General features: G+C 40.0%; 1 protein-coding gene across 2 annotated transcripts in view; it reads left to right on the top strand.

Annotated features, from left to right (window-relative positions):
* The window catches only part of ITGA8 (integrin subunit alpha 8), a 125974-nt gene that overhangs the window by 83320 nt on the left and 23363 nt on the right, over positions 1 to 19291 (top strand). For both annotated transcript variants that reach the window (XM_049798484.1, XM_049798485.1), the window contains exons 26-27: positions 8391 to 8516; positions 11841 to 11954. In XM_049798484.1, the coding sequence (XP_049654441.1) occupies positions 8391 to 8516; positions 11841 to 11954 (240 nt within the window). The remainder of the gene's footprint in view (positions 1 to 8390; positions 8517 to 11840; positions 11955 to 19291) is intronic.

Below are 19291 nucleotides of genomic sequence, written 5' to 3'. Positions count from 1 at the left end.
GAAGGCTGCTATAAGGTCTCCCCGGAGCCTCCTCTTCTCCAGGCTGAACAACCCCAACTCTCTCAGTCTGTCTTTATAGGAGAGGTGCTCCACCCTCTGATCATCTTTGTGGCCCTCCTCTGGACTCACTCCAACAGGTCCATGTCCTTATTATGTTGGGGGCCCAGAGCTGAACACAGTACTCCAGGTGGGGTCTCATGAAAGCAGAGCAGAAGGGGAGAATCGCCTCCCTCAACCTGCTGGTCATGCTTCTTTTCATGCAGCCCAGGATATGGTTGGCTTTCTGGGCTGCAAATGCACATTGCCAGGTCATATTGACCTTCTTATCAATCAACACCCCCAAGTCCTCCTCAGGGCTGCTCTCAATCCATTCTCCATCCAGCCTGTATTTCTGTTAGGGATTGTCCCGACCCAGGTGTAGGACCTTGCACTTGGCCTTGTTGAACTTCATGAGGCTCTCACGGACCCACCCATCAAGCCTGTCAAGGTCCCTCTGGATGGCATCCCTTCCCTCCAGCATGTCGACTGCACCACACAGCTTGGTGTCATCGGCAAACTTGCTGAGGGTTCACTCAATCCTACGGTCCTTGGCGCCGACAAAGATGTTAAACAGCGCCAGTCCCCATACCGACCCTTGAGGACCACCACTTGTCACTGGTCTCCACTTGGACATTAAGCCATTGACCGCAACTCTTTGAGTGCAACCATCCAGCCAATTCCTTATCCACTGAGTGGTCCATCCCTTAAATCCATGTCTCCCCAATTTAGACACAAGGATGTCATGCAGGACAGTGTCAGATGCTTTGGACAAGTCCAGGTAGATTATGTCAGTTGCCCTTCCCTTATCCACCAATGCTGTAACCCCATCATAGAAGGCCACCAAATTTGTCAGGCACAATATGCCCTTAGTGAAGCCACGTTGGCTGTCACCAATCACTTCCTTATTTTCCATGTGCCTTAGCATAGTTTCTGGGAGGATCTGCTCCATGATCCTGCTGAGCACAGACTGACACTGACTGGCCTGTATCTCCCCGGGTCTTCATTTTTTCCCTTTTTAAAAATGGGGGTTATGTTTCCCCTTTTCCAGTCAGTGGGAACTTCCCGGGGCTGCCACGACTTCTCAAATATGTTAGATAGTGGCGTAGCCACTTCATCTGCCAGTTCCCTGAGGATCCACAGATGCATCTCATCATTTGTGCACCTTCAGGTTCCTTAGATGGTCTCGAACCTGATCTTAGAATCATAGAATTGTTTAGGTTAGAAAAAATCATTGAGTCCAGTCATTAACCCAACACCACCATGCCCACTAAACCATGTCCTGAAGTGCCTCATCTGTTTGTTTCTTGAACACCTGCAGGGATGGTGACTCAACCACTTCCCTGGACAGCCTGTTCCAATGCCTGACAACCCTTTCAGTAAAGAAATTTTTTTCTAATATCCAAACTAAACCTCCCCTGGAACAACTTGAAGCCATTTCCTCTCATCCTATCACTAGTTACTTGATAGAAGAGACCAGCACCCACCCCACTACAACCTCCTTTCAGGTAGTTATAGAGAGTGATAAGGTCTCCCCTCAGCCTCCTTTTCTCCAGGCTAAACAACCCCAGTTCCCTCAGCCACTCTTCATCAGACTTGTGCCCCAGGCCCCTCACCAACTTGTTTGTCCTTCTCTGGACACGCTCCAGCAACTCAATGTCTTTCCTGTAGCGAGGGGCCCAAAACTGAACACAGCACTCAAGGTGCGGCCTCACCAGTGCCGAGTACAGGGGGACACTCACTTCCCTAGTCCTGCTGGCCACACTATTTCTGTTACAGGCCAGGATGCTGTTGGCCTTCTTGGCCACCTGGGCACGCTGCTCGCTCATATTTAGCCAGCTGTCAACCAGCACGCCACGTCCTTCTCTGCCAGGCAGCTTTCCAGCCACTCTTCCCTAAGCCTGTAGCATTGCACGGGGTTGTTGTGACCCAAGTGCAGGACCTGGCACTTGGCCTTGTTGAACCTCATACAAGCAGCCTCGGCCCATCAATCCAGCCTGTCCAGATCTCTCTGTAGAGCCTTCCTACCCTCAAGCAGATCAACCCTCCCTCCCAGCTTGGTGTCATCCACAAACTTACTGAGGGTGCACTTGACCCCCTTGTCCAGATCATTGATAAAGATATTAAACAGAACTGGCCCCAAAACTGAGCCCTTGGGAACACCACTTGTGACTGGCTGCCAGCTGGATTTAACTCCATTCACCACGACTCTCTGGGCTCATCCATCCATCCAGTTTTTTATCCAGCAAAGAGTACACCTGTCTAAGCCCTGAGACACCAGCTTCTCAAGGAGTACGCTGTGAGAGACAGTGTCAAAGGCCTTACTAAAGTCCAGGTAGACAACATCCACAGCCTTTCCCTCATCCACGAGGCAGGTCACCTGGTCATAGAAGGAGATCAGGTTGGTCAAGCGGGACCTGCCTTTCACGAACCCATGCTGGCTTCTACAGTAGGTAGGTTTTTCATTCTTCCAGTCCCTGCCTTTGCCTTCTGCAACTTGGGCAGTGTGGCTGGAGCACTTGCCAATGAAGACTGAGGCAAAAAAAGTCATTGAGTACCTCAGCCTTCTCCATGTCCCAGGTAACCAGGTCTCCATTTCCTTCCAGAGAGGGCCCACATTTTCCCTCGTCTTCCTTTTATCACTGACATACCTATAGAAGTTTTTCTTGTTGCCCTTGATGTCCGTGATCAGATTTAATTCTATCAGGGCTTTAGCTTTCCTAACCTGATCCCTGGCTGCTCGGACAATTTCTCTGTATTCCTCCCAGGCTACTTGTCCTTGCTTCCATCCTCTATAGGCTTCCTTTTTGTGTTTGAGTTTGTCCAGTAACTCGTTCATCCATGCAGGCCTCCTGGCATTTTTGCCTCCTGGCGTTTTTGCCTGAGTTCCTCTTTGTTGGGATACATCACTTCTGAGCTTGGAGGAAGTGATCCTTGAATATTAACAAGATTTCTTGGGCCCCTCCTTCCTCCAGGGCTTTATCCCATGGTACATACCAAGCAGATCACTGAAGAGGCCAAAGTCTGCTCTCCTGAAGTCCATGGCAGTGAGCTTGCTGTGCGTCCTCCTTGCTGCCCTAAGGATCTTGAACTCCACCATTTCATGGTCACTGCAGCCAAGGCTGCCCTTGAGCTTTACATTCCCCAATCACTTCCTCAATGTACTGCCTTTACTCCTGTTCATACAGCCCAGGATGCTGTTGGCCCTTGCTGCTGACAGGGCACACTGCTGGCTCATGCGCAGCTTAAGCCAGGTCTTTTTCTGCAGAGCTGCTTCTTAGCCAGTCAGTCCTCAGCCTGTTTTGTTGCCAGGGGCTATTTCCTTGCACCAAGTGTATGATAAGATAAATATTTTTTAATATCACATGGTATATTTTATATTATGGTTAAGTTCAGCATAGTATGAGACAGTATAATCTGTAAAATGGGCATCATTTTAGAAGCCTATGTATTTTTTACCTGTCTTAAAGTGTTAATGATTTTAATTTTTCAAAGACCATACTTTGAATATCCTATAAAGTGAATCAACTGGAATTCTGCATGGAATATACTCCAGAAATTGAAGTTTTCATGTATTACCACTTGATAGACGGATTGATATGGTCTGCAATTATTTTATGGCTTAATCAATATTAACTCATAAAAGTTACAGTTTTCTCAGCAACATGACAAGGTTTTGGGTTTTCTACTTGGAAATGATCCTGTAATTAATTTAATCATACCAACAAAAAGGAAAAAATTCCCCTACCAATTTTTTCATAAGTGTTACTCCTTGTTTGCCATCCAAATTGCTTCACCTTCCATGGACATGGCTCTTCCTTTATAGCGGAGCTTGAGATCTCAGAGTTTGGAGGAAACACTAACAAGGGGAGGCCTAGTAGCAGCCTCCTCAGTAAAGTTGATATGCCATTGTCTAAAAGCTCGGTTTAAGATCTATGTTTGTGATAGCAGATCCCTCCAAAAGAGCTTGCTTTGGCTCAAAGTCAGAAGGTTTAGCAAAACACAGCTCTACATATTATCCCATCAAAAACAAGGTATCCAATTTATTAAGCATAACTGATTCCAGACACTTCTGGAGTAAACAACACTTCTCAACTTTAACCAGTAGCCTGTTAAACATTTTGCGGGGAGAGCTGCGTTCCACATGCTAAAAGTGCTATACGTATTTTGCATACCAGGAGGGGTTTGAGTTTAGTACAGTGGATGAAAGTGGAGACATCTTTCTAGAGAAGGGGATTGCTCAGGACCACAGGAGCTACAGACAAGTCTTCAGCTTAAAGAGACAGAACTACAATATATACTTACAAGAATATAGAAAAACTAATGTATGCCAAATGGCTAGATTTTTGTGTTTCACCCAGGAAGCCAGAGAGGCGTTAGGTTTCCACACTTTTATTTAGTTTCTGTAGAGGAAGAAAAAGGAATTGAGTGATAGGGAACTGAATATAGAAAATGTTTCCATTTTGTACCCAAAAGACAAGAAGTTTGGAAACAGAGGGGTTTTTCTATTAATCTTTTCCACTCCATTTCCACCTATTTTTCAAAAGTGGTGAGGAGAAAGAAGCTGAGCTGCTGCGTTTGTATTTGCAAGCCTAGCATCTCAAAGCCACTGGTCAGATCAGATTGCAAGTACATGAAAAGGAGTTCAGCATCCCTCCTCGCTAGCCACTGTATTCTGTTTTAAGTTTAAATTAAGAAGCTGAGATGGGAGCATTACTGTCAGGAGGGCAGAGCTCCTGGGTAGAATAGTGCCACAGTTCTTAACAACATTTTGAGGCAACATGGTTTTTGAGGATTTTTTTTAGGTTAGTTTTTTTGGGTTGTGGTGTGGTTTTTTTTTTAGTTTTTTTAGTTTGCTCTTCCTTCTCCTACTTGATAATGATTACATCTGTTTAACAAACAAGACTAAATTCTTGTGAGGCTTGTGAGAAATCTTCCTCTAATAATGAAATAATGGTGCCTCTGTCTTAGCAGAATATGGCTTCAGATGCACAATCATTATTGCAAGAATTTAACATGCTTTCTCTATTTCAGTTTTTCAAAGCACTGAACAGCATGAATATACAAATCACGTTTCAAATATGTAATGCTTATCTATTGCTTCAGATGGGAAGAGGATACAGAGACCGCTTCCTTCAGGTTTTGTATAAACAGCAGGATGCCTGGCTCAAATTTCCAAATAAGGCTAAGGACATTATATGCTTGGCTCCTTTTGGATTTCAGAAGCTAGCTCTCTTAGGGTGCTTGGGTATTTCCCCTTTGAAATTACTTAGATACTTCAGTTTCAGTCAAAAAGTAGTGCATTCCTCCTCATTGCTGAATTTATTGTCTTGTAGAAAGGTTTCCTTTGTGCTTTGTTGTTTCTTCCATAAGGATAAATCAAATCTGTGTGCACATGGGAAGACTCTTATTTAGGGACTTTTCCTTTTGTGTAGCTTTCTCTGAAGGCAGTGAGGGACATGAAAGGAAAATAAAGTTATGAATCTTGCACAAGGTGTAAAGAGGAGCAAAAGGACTGATCAAAGATATGGAACAGATGCCGTTGCAGAAGAACTCAGTACACTAGGATGCTTCAGTCTAGAAAGGAGGTGACTATGCACAAATACGATCTGCAAGATCAGAAGTGGCGGGAAGAGTGTGGGTGGGGATTGACTACTGTCTGCCCATTCCTTCACAGGAATGCAGTGTGTTCACTGCACAGGAATTAGAGCATCAAATGAAGCCTGTAAAGCTAGATTCAAAACAAGCAAAAGGAAGTGGTGGTTCATGGTGACAGATATTAGATGTCTGGAATTTGCTGCCAAAGGAATTAGTCAGGGTTAAAAGTTTACATGATTTTAAGAGGAAACTGGACAAATTTGCAAAAGAGAAGTCCAGTGAACATTAATAAATTAACAGAAACTTCATGCAGATCAGGAGGTCCCTGAGCTGAAAACATTTGGAAGCTGAAAGTTACCAGGAGAGAGCATTGTGTATGCATGCCCCCTTCTTATTCTTCCTTCCACAACTGCTTAAAGGCCGTGTCGATGAGAAGAGAGCTCAGCTGGGTGGACTTTTGGCCTGAGCCACTATTCCTGAGGAGTTGTTGGGTTTTTTTCCCAGACTGATGACAAAAAGTAGTTTTATGGAGCCTATGCCTATAAATACCAGAGGTATAGGCAGTGGTTTCCAACTATGGTAGACAGTGGGGGGTGATATACATGGCACATTCTCAATAGCTGAGTACTGTAGTACCATGAGTGAGGCATCTGTCAGGGAAGCAGCGAAATAACAGCTAAAATCCACCACATGGGTAAGGTACATCCACTAACATGACTGACAGGAGCTAACCTCTTCCTGAGGCAGTGTCTCCTCATGCTGCAGTGCCATTGTTATTGTGTGTAAGTCCTGGTCTGGAGACAAAATAATACCATCCAATGCATTGCTCTTGAATGGTCACTGACACCTCTTGTATAACAGCTTTTACACAAAGCCCTCTTCCAGAACATTTCTGATGGAGTTAGAAATTGCAGCAGAGGGTATTGCCTGGCTAGAAAAAGAGGAAAGCTAAACCAGGTTTTGAAATGAGAAGTGAAGAACTGGAGAGATCTGGAAATCTGCTCAAGGTGACAAGGCTTGGGAGAAGAAAGCAGTACAGTTTTCCCTGGTGAGGAAAGTGAGACACTGTAGTTAAAGGGAGGGAGTGAGAATCCATTTAAAATAAGGTGTACTAAATATGTGATGTATAAAATAGCTACAGAGACAGAGTTGTACAATTCCATGCTACTGTCTCAAGAAGGATAAAATAATATCTTTAACCTGAACATCTAGGCCACTAGAGAAATTCTGCTTTTAAATTCTTGCAGGAGACATGTATGTTTTCTCTTAATCACAGAGGGCTGTTTTCGAACCTTTGCTGTAATAATTCACTACTGAAGATGCTAACACTCTAGGATTTATGAAAAAAAAAAAAGTAGATATAAAAATCATCTAGTATTCAAATGGATCTACACATGTATCAGTTGTGATCATACATTGAGAGCTTCTTCAAAGGCATGTCACTATATTGTGGTTCTTTTAATTTGTCATCATTAAAGAAGCCTATATGTGCTGGTGACAGAATCCTGGAAAGAGAATTCCCACATGTTATCGCATTGAGAGGGAGAGATTTAGTAGCTATTTAACTGTTCCCTTATGGCAAAAAAGCCAATGTTAACCTAATTAAGCAACAGGGAAAAAAAAGAATCTTATTTTTGCTTAAGGGGTTTTCATCAGTTAATAAATTATAGTATCTTTCACTTTGTAGGATGCTTTTGACTGAAGATCGCAGTGTCAAAACAGTTGCTTCTTTAGCCTTGTAACTTTAATCAGATGGATGGTACAAATTTTCCAAATCTAGTACTACACAGAATTAGTGTGTGGAAGGTTTTGTGTGTTTATAGCTATTATCTTCCCCTTAGTGCTACAACATTTCTTACAATTACAAACATTTTCTTTAGGAATTTAAGATATTTTGTGTTCAGAGATTAAAGGGCCTGATAAGATGGATCTGATTATAACTCTTTATAAACTGAGGCCCTTAAAGAATAGTCTTGTCTATGTTTAGGTGAGTTCCTGTTGAGATCTTATTGCAAACTTCCACATATATTTTGTTGTGATTTTACATGATTGGATTGTCATGAATTAGAATTTATCTTCCCTCCATAACATTTGGGTTCCCAGGCATTCTCTGAGGCGTCTTGAAAGAAGCCATAAATGCTCTGTGTAAAAATTAAAGACAAACTGCCAACAATAAAAACAGGTTTTAATCAGAGAATAAAAATCTGTGAAGATAAAGCTGAAGAGAATGCACTTTAATATGAGTTCAAAAATGAACAAAGTGTTTCATTATACAAAGTTGAGTTATTACCAAAAGAAGTCTGTAACAAATAACGATCAAAAGTTGTGTTCCTAGAATTCAGGTTTCCTTTTTTTTTTTCTTTTACTTTCTAAAGCTGGTAAAATCATTATATTTCAATAGGCAGATACTGACCTGAACTAATAACCAGATTTCCATGCAGCAACTTTGAGTTTATCCTGTTACAGAGATCAGAATCTGGCCCCAAGAGTCTAACAAAATTAAGTACAGCAATGAAATTGACACCTGTAAAAGGTGGACAAAAAAGTTACCTGCTGTAATTCCTATAACTGGGCAATATCTTGCTGTGCTATTACTCATCATGCTCCTAGTTGAAGACAATGTATTCTCATGGCTGTGCTGTTAAATTGAAAAAAACAGTGTTGATCCAAAATTCAAGACTCCTTGAGAAGGGAACAAATCTGTTAGACTCATTGTATGAGTTTGTCATTACCATTCACATTTTTTCTCTTTGCAGTTTGCTATTCCACAAGACACTCCTGAACTTGCTGCTTTTTTGTATAATTCCACAATTTCTCATTACATCAGGAGAAGGGATGTCACAGTGGCAGAACCTCACAGGAGAAACTCTGCAAAAATATTGGTGAGCTATCTAAAAACTTTAAATGGGGACTATGCATGCAGTATACCATGGCTGTTGGTTTGACTGCAATTTATTTACAGACTTTTAAATATTTTTCTAAGTGATTTTTAACCCCTCAGTTTAAAATATTATTACATATCACCATGCCACAGGTTAGCAATTTTATTTGACAGATTTTTATACTAAAGATCATGCATGCCAAATTCCTGGATGTCTTACTCCTGGCTGTTTGCAGACAAACCTCTGTGGTCACGCGATGGCACACATATCACAGGGAATTTCGGCACAGATTTAGAGAATGGGCCCCTCTTCCACAAACTAAATTTCAGATTCTGACTTTTGAAAGGTAGTTGTCTTCTTGTTAACTTGATTCCTAGCATTCTGTCTCTTTCATAAAGAGTAGCTCACACTTAAAATTAATATTTTCATGTAAAGTAACAGTTGTGACGTACAAATACTTTGGAGTATATTTGTTCCCCCCAGTAAGTACTTATATACACATGGAAGGGTAAGAGTCTTTCCCTTTACATTACCACAAGCAAGGCAAATGGAACAACTCACTGCATTTTTAACATTCCAGACAATGCTGGAGCAAGAGCAAAGATCTTTCTCCCCGGAAAATAGTTCTGATTAGTTAGTCTGGTACCTGAGTATTTGGACTTGGCTGTATTTTCAGAAGGTTGGGGGGTTTTCCATTCCTGCATTCAATGTCCCATCATTAGCATACTTCAGCATTACAGGTATCAGGTCCCCTTGCCTAGAGGCTGTGTTCAAACTTGGTGACCTTGAGGTCAGTCGTGGGATTCATGCAGTCAGTGCTTTCCATCTATTTTTATGAACCTTGGGCAGATTTTCTTTGGTGCTGTCCAGTCTCTCATTAAGCTGTTTACTGCAAGCTCACATTTGAATTCCTTGACATCCCTAGAATTTGGTTATGAAGAAAAGAACCTCACAGACCTAAGTATTCTGGAGTAATAGAATAATTATGCTGCTTCTGAAAGTTAATTTGGCAATTTTCATAACAGGAAGAAGATAGAATCTGAAAGTAATGAATACCATAATGTTATTAAGAACAAAATCACAGATGAACCCATTTTAAACAATAATTGCTGTTGATTCCTATGTAATTCTTTCGTCAACCTAATACCCTGGGAAGAATCTGTTTCCACTGGGGCTGAACGAAAAATGCCTGGGCTTTTGAAGACATACCAGTCAATACCACAGAACACTTAATCCACTTTTTAGTAATACCTTAATTATCACTTATCTTTGTCAGTGATTAGGCTTATATGCTGCCAGCATAGACATTACTGCAGCAACTGAAAGTGATTTAAAAGTTCATAAGTATGTACTGTGTCTGCATCTTAAAATAAAAAGCTGAGATTTTTCAGCTGCTTGATGTCGACAGATAGTATTTAGCTGAGTACTTAGTAATATAAAATTGGCACTGTGATGAGCAGTCTTCTAGGACAATATGCTTTTGATAAGCACAAATTAGGATAGGATTGAGTACAGTGCTTACCAGTGGATATATAGCAGGACTTTTCCAGGATGGATATGGAAACACAATATGTCATTTTTTCAGTTAGAAAGATGTCACAATTCTATGTGCCTTCAGCATTGCATACTACAGATCTAGAAAAATTAAATTTTATTTCAACACATTGGAAGTATACATGGAAAGTGAATGTTGCTCTGTAAAATGACCAATCGGCCAAAGGTAATTCTTTGTTAAAATTTGTATTTTTTTTGTCAGAAATTTTAAGTTATTTTCATTTTCATTAAAGCATTTTCACAGAGAGAAAAAATGTTCGGAGAACCTTTTGCTCTATTTATACTGTTTATTAAACATTTGGTTACTCTTCCATTAGTTCTAATGTTACAATGTTCTGAAAGTCACTGCAGACCAAATGCATTACTAAGAAAAGTAGAAATACATGTTCAGGTCCTAAAATGTCAGCCAAAAGTAGACTTTTTTTCATACTAATGATTTATTTTGTTAATATGTGTTTTTGGCCACTATGATTCATGAAAACAGCTCTCCTCCTTCCTGCAACATAAATAAATCTGGTTGGAGGATGTTTAAATATGAAAAGCCAAATAAACAGATACTTTGAAATATTCATTTCAAAGAAAGGTTTATAGCTGCAAGTTCCAAGGTTTACAGTTTCATTTTCAGGCAGATTTAGAAAACAGTGATTAAGCATACAGCTTCTACTTAACTTGTGATAAGATAGAGATTTGTGGGAAAAGCTGTCTATAAAGATACAGGATTTCTTAAGGGTGTTTTCAGATCTGTTACATACACCATCATCTCATTTTCTGAAGTATGGGCTTTGGTCGTGCAGCCATTCTCACTCTCCTGAGGGACTATACTTGTGAAAACTTAGCTTCTCTTTTGAGATCACAAGATCTTCTGACATGAGTGTTAATCAAGCATCTGTAAGGGAAGGATTCTCTGCTTTGTTATTAAAAAATGAATCAATTAAAACCTTGGCCTTCCTCCTGAATCAAACCAAAATTTTTCAGGTAAAACCCATTTGTATATATAAACCTATACATTTTTTTACACACACTTTTAATCTTTTTTCTGAGATCTTTCTCCCTTTTTATGCCCTAAACAACTGCATAATTTCTGTGGTTACCTCATGAGACTCTGCTCATTCCCTTCAGTGGCTTCCAGTCAGCTTTTAACCTTTTTTTTTGACATTCTTCTGGCAGACAGAGCATATAGTTTTGAGTTGCATTGCTTGGCTTTTGTCTTCAACCCTGTGTATGAGCCAGAATCACTGCTCATCAGAAACATTTCATGGACAACAAGTTTCAAGTAGAGCAACTAATGAATCTCAGCAAATGTTCTGGCTGCTATACTGTAAACATCAGTAAGCAAACTAGGAGAATTAGAAGAGGGGAAGATTTAGGAACATAAATAAAGACTTCAGGCATGGAGAACAGGAAAAAAAAAAGTGTTGAAATCATAAAATGACTGATAGATAAAGACAAAGTACATGCTTCAAAGGATTGATAAGTACCTGGACATTTTAAGAGTTCTTCAGAGTAGATATTGTTGAAAATTATTACTTTTATTTTCATTACTGCAGGTAGGCGGTTGTATGCATTGGTGGTGCAAAAAGAATCTCCTGCTTGGTTTATAGTTTGCACAATGACTCTTGGGGTATCTCATGTATATTAGATGAAATTACTGATTTCAGACTACTTAACTTTTTAAGGGAAAGTTGATTTGTTTTGCTAATTTATAGCTTTTGAAAATGTTTATATACATTTTTAAAGCATAAGTATGACTTTCCTTTATTTTGTACACAGAACTGTACAAATGTGAAGTGTATCCTAATTTCCTGCACTGTGGGACAACTGGAAAGAGGGAAGAGTGCAGCGCTAAAAATCAGGTCCCGGCTATGGGCCCAAACATTCCTGGAGGTAATACACACAAAAATCTCTTTCTATACCCAAAGACACCTGCATCTTTTATTTGACCAGATATTTAAGAATACAAATAATGAAACTAAATGGGCCAAATGCAAATCCTTTTTATTATCACTTTCTTTGAAGATAACATCTCACTGGTTCCTGTTCAGGTCACATGCATGCTGCTTACTTTTCTTTTTCTCACTATCACTACCTCTCAAATTCATGTCCTGAATGTTACTTGAAAATTCCAATATTATTTTTAAACACCTTTCCTGGACTGACCCAGATCAATAATCTCCTAGGTTTCCATGATGTGCTCTGCATTCTTCACATCCTTCCCAATGAAAGGTTTTTCTTGGAGCCAAATGTATATGGTGTACACTGTGTCCAGCTTAAAAATTCATTGTTATTCATTCTCTGTTAATCAAGGGAAGAGTAATATGTATCAAGCTCATATGACATACAACACTCGTGTAGTGACAATCTCTGTCTTACTACTAAAAAGAAGGGACAGTGCAGACCATAGAAAAAATTAACTTCTCCGTGCAAATTCCTGCATTTCCAACCTCATATGCTCTCAGAATTTTATTTACACTGCATAAGGCAGAAGGATTGCACTGTAAGCTGTTACTCACAGCTGGCCATGTGTCTGTAGTACTATGTGGTTGTCATGTCATTAACACTGGGCGGTACATTGACAAATTTATAATTCAGTTTGCTGTTACTAGGAAATAACTGCAGATCCTAACTTGATCAAATTGATTGATTACCACCTTCCTTCTTCAAGGAATTTAGAATTCCCCAGTCTTTCTACCTGGAATGCAAGAACCTTCCTCTGTTCCCTGTAGTTGTAGGAGAATGATTTATCCCCAGAGTACTTTTTGCCCTAGCAAGAGAAGAATTGAGGATCTTCAGCTTACAACAGGAGCTTTAAATTAAGGTCCTCGTAAATTTTAAGTTAATTTCTCCTTTTCCTCAAATGTGAAAGTGGATAGAAGAAATTCTTTCTCGCTTAACTTGCTTTCCTGGAGAAACAAGAGAGCAGATGAGACAGTATTTACAGAATGTTGAATGCCAGCTCAATAGCTAACCGTCATGGCACCAAATCCACAATAGGTGCATACTTTGGGGGTCACGGGTCTCTCTTAGTGTACAGGACCATGGCAGTGTTTACTGAAAGGATGACTTGAAAGGTTTTTCTACCTGTCAGGACTAACGGTCACATTCTGTGTTCCTTCTGCAACAGCTATTAGCACCATTATGACTGAAGAGAGCATAGAACTATCTGTCCTTGCTTGAGAGAAAGTGATTTCTGTCTAGTTCAGTAACAAAGAACATCCTTTCAGATTCTGGGTGAATTAATTCCTGATTTGTCAGTACATTTTCTTTGTATTAACAATCAATCCCAAGAAACTTTCATATTCTTTCTTCAGTTCCCTTAGCACAGATAAAATGCTTTTAAGAGGAGGCATATTTAGCAAATGTGTTTGAAAGGCTAGACTGGATGTACTTCATTAAGGTTTGCTCAGTGAGTCATCTGCTAGTGGGAAAAAAGGGCAGGCTCTGGTTGAAATTTAAGCCCAAAAGCTCGACAGCTTGGATGTCTCTCTGTCCTTCCAAATCTGGGTAACTGGGATGGACATCTAGTGTAAGCTTTTGCAAAGGTCTTAATAAAATTTTGCATAGAAAATGCCAGTACATAAACATCTCTACACTCATAGGAAAGACATACATATTGGAAAATATGATGGGAATTTTATTCCAATTTTTTCTAATTTCAGTAGGAGTCTGACATTCACACACTAGCTAGTCCCTGTTAAGTTCAGTTAAGAAGTTAACTGCACTAGTTCACTGTTCCTAATATATAGAGACAGGCAGAGAGGCAGAGCTATTATCCCTGGCTGGAACAATCTGTGATAATTTTGACAACTGCAGTGTGCAAGTAATATCACAGTGAACATTCCCCATCTTCTTCAGCAAGCAAAAGATAAAGCTTAGCTCCCTTAGCTAGCTACCTTACTGGGAACTAGACCTGACATATTCCGGATCCAATCAAGTCTTTCTGTTCATCATTCTGCTGGTGAAATCTAATTAACTCTGTAAGGGCCAAAACCAAGGTCCTGTGAAAAAACAAGCACATAAATGAAACTCCTTGCACAGATCTTTAGATGCCAATTTTCTAGGCTTATTACAGCTATTTCAGTGGGAATTACCCTCATAAAAGTTTTTCTAAGTCAGTTTAGTATGTAACAAGAAATAACTGTAAGAGATTAAAGCTAAACAAATTTAATGAGAAACAGGCTGTTTCTCTGAGTTTTTGGTTGTGACAGTGGATGTGTAACATTTGGAACAAACTAGCTACAGAAGACATGAAATCTCTTTTTCTTAGTGAATCTTAATAAAGACACAGTCTTCTAGCATATAAGCTTAGTTAGCTTGACTTAGGTTCAGAACAAGGATAACTGCATGAAGTTGAGTGGGACGTTTAATGCAGGATCAGGGGGACTCACTTAATTTTAGTTGTCTGAAAGTTAGATGCCAAAGCTGATTGCCTAACTCTGTAGCCAGTGACAAAACAGAGAGGTATCTTCACAGGATGCTTTATCCAGCTGATTTGAAACACCTTCTCTGCCCTCCTTCTGATCTGGATGGTGGAGAAGAGTCAAAGTTCCGCCTTGGGACATGGGTGTGTGCAAACACACCAGGCAATGCCAGTGCTGCAGTCCCTCTAGCTCCTCCTTGCTCCTTAGTAAGTCCTGCTTGCTATGCCTGCAGCTCCCTTCACTCAGTGAGCTCAAGGCAGAGGTGGAATCTTACACCAACCTGTGGGCAGGGGCAAGGATGAGCCATCCTGCAGACTCCCTGGGTGCAGAGACCTCATGGCATGCACTACTACAAGTACGTCTTTTGCATACTCCACTGTGCTTACATACCCCAGGTATCAAACAAGGCTTTTTATGGGCTGTGATTTTACCTTTTAGCTGTATCCTTAGGAAATACTTCTGTTTCCTTCAAATAGTAACTTGCAAGCCTTGTAAAGGCTCAGAAAACTCCACTTAAAGCAACAGGATTTTTTCTAAGTAAAAAAGGTAGTCCCCAGAGAACTGTTGCATCCTCCCATTTGTGTCTAAGAAGCTGCCAGAATAACATGACCCCTGCTTCACATGCAAACTTAGATATTGAGAAGAGAGCAAATAGTGTGATGGGATCTGGTTGCCTTCCTCCCATTCACCTCAAAACAGTTCCCTTTTTCACAGCCCCTTTTAAAATTAACAGTTACACAGCCATCACCAAAAAAGAGTGTAGAGCATAATTAGTTTCCTAAAAAGGGCACAATCTGCTCTTAGTAAGCCTGTAAACTTGTCGTTCCTAAGGTTATTCCAGAAGTAAACTAAAGTATACCTAAAAAACAACTGCTGTCAGCTAGGCTGAAATCTGCAGACTTAAACTGAGGATTAAAATACAGTCAAAATAATCAGGATGTGGTGATTCTGAACCAGGAAGGACTGTTCAAGGGCCAGAGTGAACCCCACAGTTATGGTTTTGTAAAGAAACTTAGAGAAAAAGTTGCTGTCTCCACAGTAACATCCCAAACGCTTTTGCATATACAATTAAAGTACAAAATTTTCATATGCCAAAGAAAGCAGGATAATGGTGACATACAACATTCCTCAACTGTGTTATAATCTAAATGAAGATATGATCTGCAGAAGAAATTGTTTGTGCTCATTAAAGCTGAGAACACACTGTCATTATGTATTCTCTTCTCATAGATATGCTAATGTGAACCTGAGAAGAATTTGACTGAAAGTGATTGATTAATGCTAGGATGAAATAATACGTTTCTCATCGAGTTTATATGGAACAGCCTGTATATTTTTTTGCCACAAAAGGTCAGTCATGTACTGACTGACTCCTTCCTCTTCCACTTAGTTTGACTGACAACAGCTGACCCCGTTGCCTCTTGACAGTTGTAGTCTGTCACCTTAAAACCCCAACTCCCATAACAAATAACAGTTAAATGACGTGCAATGATTAGACATGTTTTAGTAAATAAAGCAGCCTAAATCTCCCAACCAGCCAACAAAGATAGAGACAGACATTGTGCAAAGGCCAAGAAGAATCACAGACTTTTTTGGATTAACTTAAAAGCCTGGCTGTAAATATGAACCCACTAGTAAACCTGACTTTTGGATTTGGACTTGCTGATCGAGCAAATAATTGCCTGATTCATGCAAAAGAGAAACAACCTGACATGGTTATGTTACGTTGTGTTCTGTTAGGGCTCTATTATGTCCCCATTTGTCTATTCATGGTATTTCTGACTCACCAGAGGGAGATCCAAGGGGACGTTGCCCAGTGTTCTTTGAACTCTGATGGGTACTTTTTAATGTAAGACTCAGGAGTTGGCTAGTAAAACATCTGTTTTGAAAATGTATTTCTAAATGATGAATCTGTACCATCCGTCTGATTTGAGACATCTTTCCAGGCTCCAAGCTCTTTGGACACTTATAGCACTGTGGGAAGTGGAACTCAGCTCATTCTTGACTATTATTTCAGCCTGTATTGAAAGTTCCTCACAATGATAAAAATCTTCTTCTAGGAGAGCTTGGGGAGGCAGTAGTGTAAAAAAAAAACCACAGAGGGTGTACAAGGTTCCCAAGAGGTTTGAAGTTTATTTTATTTTCTTTAATGTTATTGAATATAATTGCATTGTTTCTCTCTTGACTTTTAGACAGATCCAGATATTGAATTTGGCACTCCTGACTGCATGAACTTTAGTAGCTAGAAGGGAGAAAAATCTAGTTTTAATGTGAGAAAGCTGAAAACCACAGAAGCATGGCAGCCACACTGTAATCAGGTGCTCCCTCAGTACACAAAGCCATGTTTTGGCTTCTCGGTTAAATACTTGTTATTTCAGTGTTTCTGAACATGCACTGCTCCTGTTTCTTTTTAGTTGCCTAAAAATGGAAATACATGCTTGACATAATAAAGGTGATGAGTGGTGCAGCACCCACATCTTAAGTGCCTGGCCCTGGACTGGTATCCAAAACCTGAAACTAAATACCTAGGCTCCCTACACAGCATACAGAGACAGTGAGGTGCCTCAGACATTGATTTGCACTAACCATCAGGTTAGTGCATGAGGGCAATCCCTTATCAGGACGATGGGCACCCAAATCAGGATTAAGTGGGAATATTTCCACCCTCTCAGAAGGCAGAATCCAAAAATTACTCTAGGAAGTACCTATAGCATTAGTTGAAAGACTTAGAGGACTTTGTTTATTCAATATTTAGTGGCAGAAGCTAGACCTTGCAGTCTAGTGATTAGAGAATTCATGACTGGAAGACAGGAATTCAATTTGCTCCTCAGCTTGAGAAACTCCACATCCCTGCTTTATAGAATGATGGTATTCCCTTCTGCTGAAGCTGCACCTCTACAAGGACGTAAAAAGAAATTGGGAGGTCCGGAAGGGTGTAGAAAATGAGAAAGAACCTGATGTAATACCTTGTTATTTTGGACCATCAGCTAGAAGTCCTCCAGTCCTCTCATCCTCCTTTGCCTTCATTGCCTGGCACCTGGAGCTATCACCACTATTAGAGTGCATGCTCTAATTGTACTTCCTTGATGAGAAATGTTGTTGAGAATCTCCATATTTTACTACTGGTGAACTCAGAGGCTCTTTTTAGTACGGTAGAAATTCTGTAGGCCAGGTAATGCTTTTGGGACAAGGATTCAGTTTAGCTGCACAAAGGCTGTTGGAGGCAGAATGCAGATAACCAGTGCAGTGGGGGCCACACAGACTGTCCTCTGTGCAGCATACATATGTTTGCAGAGGCCTGGAAGTCAGAACACAGGTGAACTGGTGGAGGTGGTCCAAGACAGGTGGGAGATCTAGCTCTTGTATAGGCTCCTTTTATTGCATATGTAAGTGGGATATGACCCTAAGGAACAATAGTTTCTATCCTCAGCATCCCCCTGCACAGAACCTCTTTCTGTGTCCAGTGGAAAACATCTCAGTCAAGGGAAGCTTGATTAGTGTTTTCAAAGCATAATTTTGCAGCCAGTCTAAATTCCCTATCCGTGGGTGGAAGTGGTGAAGCACCAGAAAAATCAGTGAGAGAGATAGCTTGTTCTCTCATTAATTGTCATATATAAGCCATATATGGAAGTTTAAGTAGATTATTTTAATTCAGACTGAGAATTAAAAGCCATAAATGTGATGCACTGCCCTTCAAGCCACATATAATAACAGAAGGAGGAAGTCATCAAAGAAATTTGCCTTTACGTCAAACAACTGTTGTTATTTGAAAAAACAAAATGAGTAAAAAAGAAAACTGTGTGTGGCCAAAAATATGGTATTATACTGGATTTGGTTGTTTATGTGGAATGAAGGCTAGAAAGAAAGAGACCTTGGCACAGGGCTGAACTAGCTGGAGGGGGTTTTTTGGGTGTGGGCTAGTTTTGTTTTCATTCATTGTTATTTAAAATAATGTCAAAATGTTAACAACAGCAGAACATGAGATTCTTGCTAGATGTGCTAAAGTATAGGTAACATTAGGTATATGAAGAAATAAACATCTTAAATCGATAACCATTAAAAACAGTATATTAAAGTGTTCTGAAATCACAACAACATAACTTCCTCCATTATAATTTAAAATAGTCTGTTTGAATGTAAAAGATATGTGAAGTGTAAGAAGTTAATGACAGAGTTGATGTGTTGATTTTCAGAGTAGTTGTATTTGGTCACAGATACATTTGGGTGGATGTACCCTCTTGGTACAAATAGCACAAGTACTTTTCAACCATGCACTGAGTCATACATACATTTTTTAACAAATTAATTCAAGAACAAATAGTTGTATGACCTCTACTCAGCATTTATGTAAGCTACTCTATTTATTGGCAGTAGTTCAGGTTTTTGGAGGTATGGGTCAAAGAAAGCAAGCTAATGAATTCCCAAAGCATATATTTAAAAGGTAACACTATATTGCTTACCCTCTTGTCTCTAAAGTGTGCCAGACTCTAGCAGACATGAAGGGAAACAATTTTTAATCAAGCAGGGCCAATATTGTTATAACAGCACTTAATTCCATATGCAACAGACATAAGTTCTGGGGGGGAAATTCCACCACACCATGCAGCTTGCAATAGAGAAAGTATGTGCTTTTCAGTTAGGGTGACTTCACTGGGCTACATCTAACTGGAAAAAAAGTATTTCAGAGATGTTGAACCATGCGCCATAGAGGCAATGGAACAAAGTCATTCTGGGGAGTCTCTCCAGTAGTTAAAGCCTTCAAACCTGCAGAAGAACAATGACCTGTCAGATTTCTTTAAGCTT

This window comes from Accipiter gentilis, chromosome 4 (genome assembly GCF_929443795.1).
Source record: "Accipiter gentilis chromosome 4, bAccGen1.1, whole genome shotgun sequence".
NCBI classification, from domain to species: domain Eukaryota; kingdom Metazoa; phylum Chordata; class Aves; order Accipitriformes; family Accipitridae; genus Astur; species Astur gentilis.
Note: the sequence above shows the minus strand (reverse complement) of the source record. Positions and strands in the feature narration are given on the sequence as shown.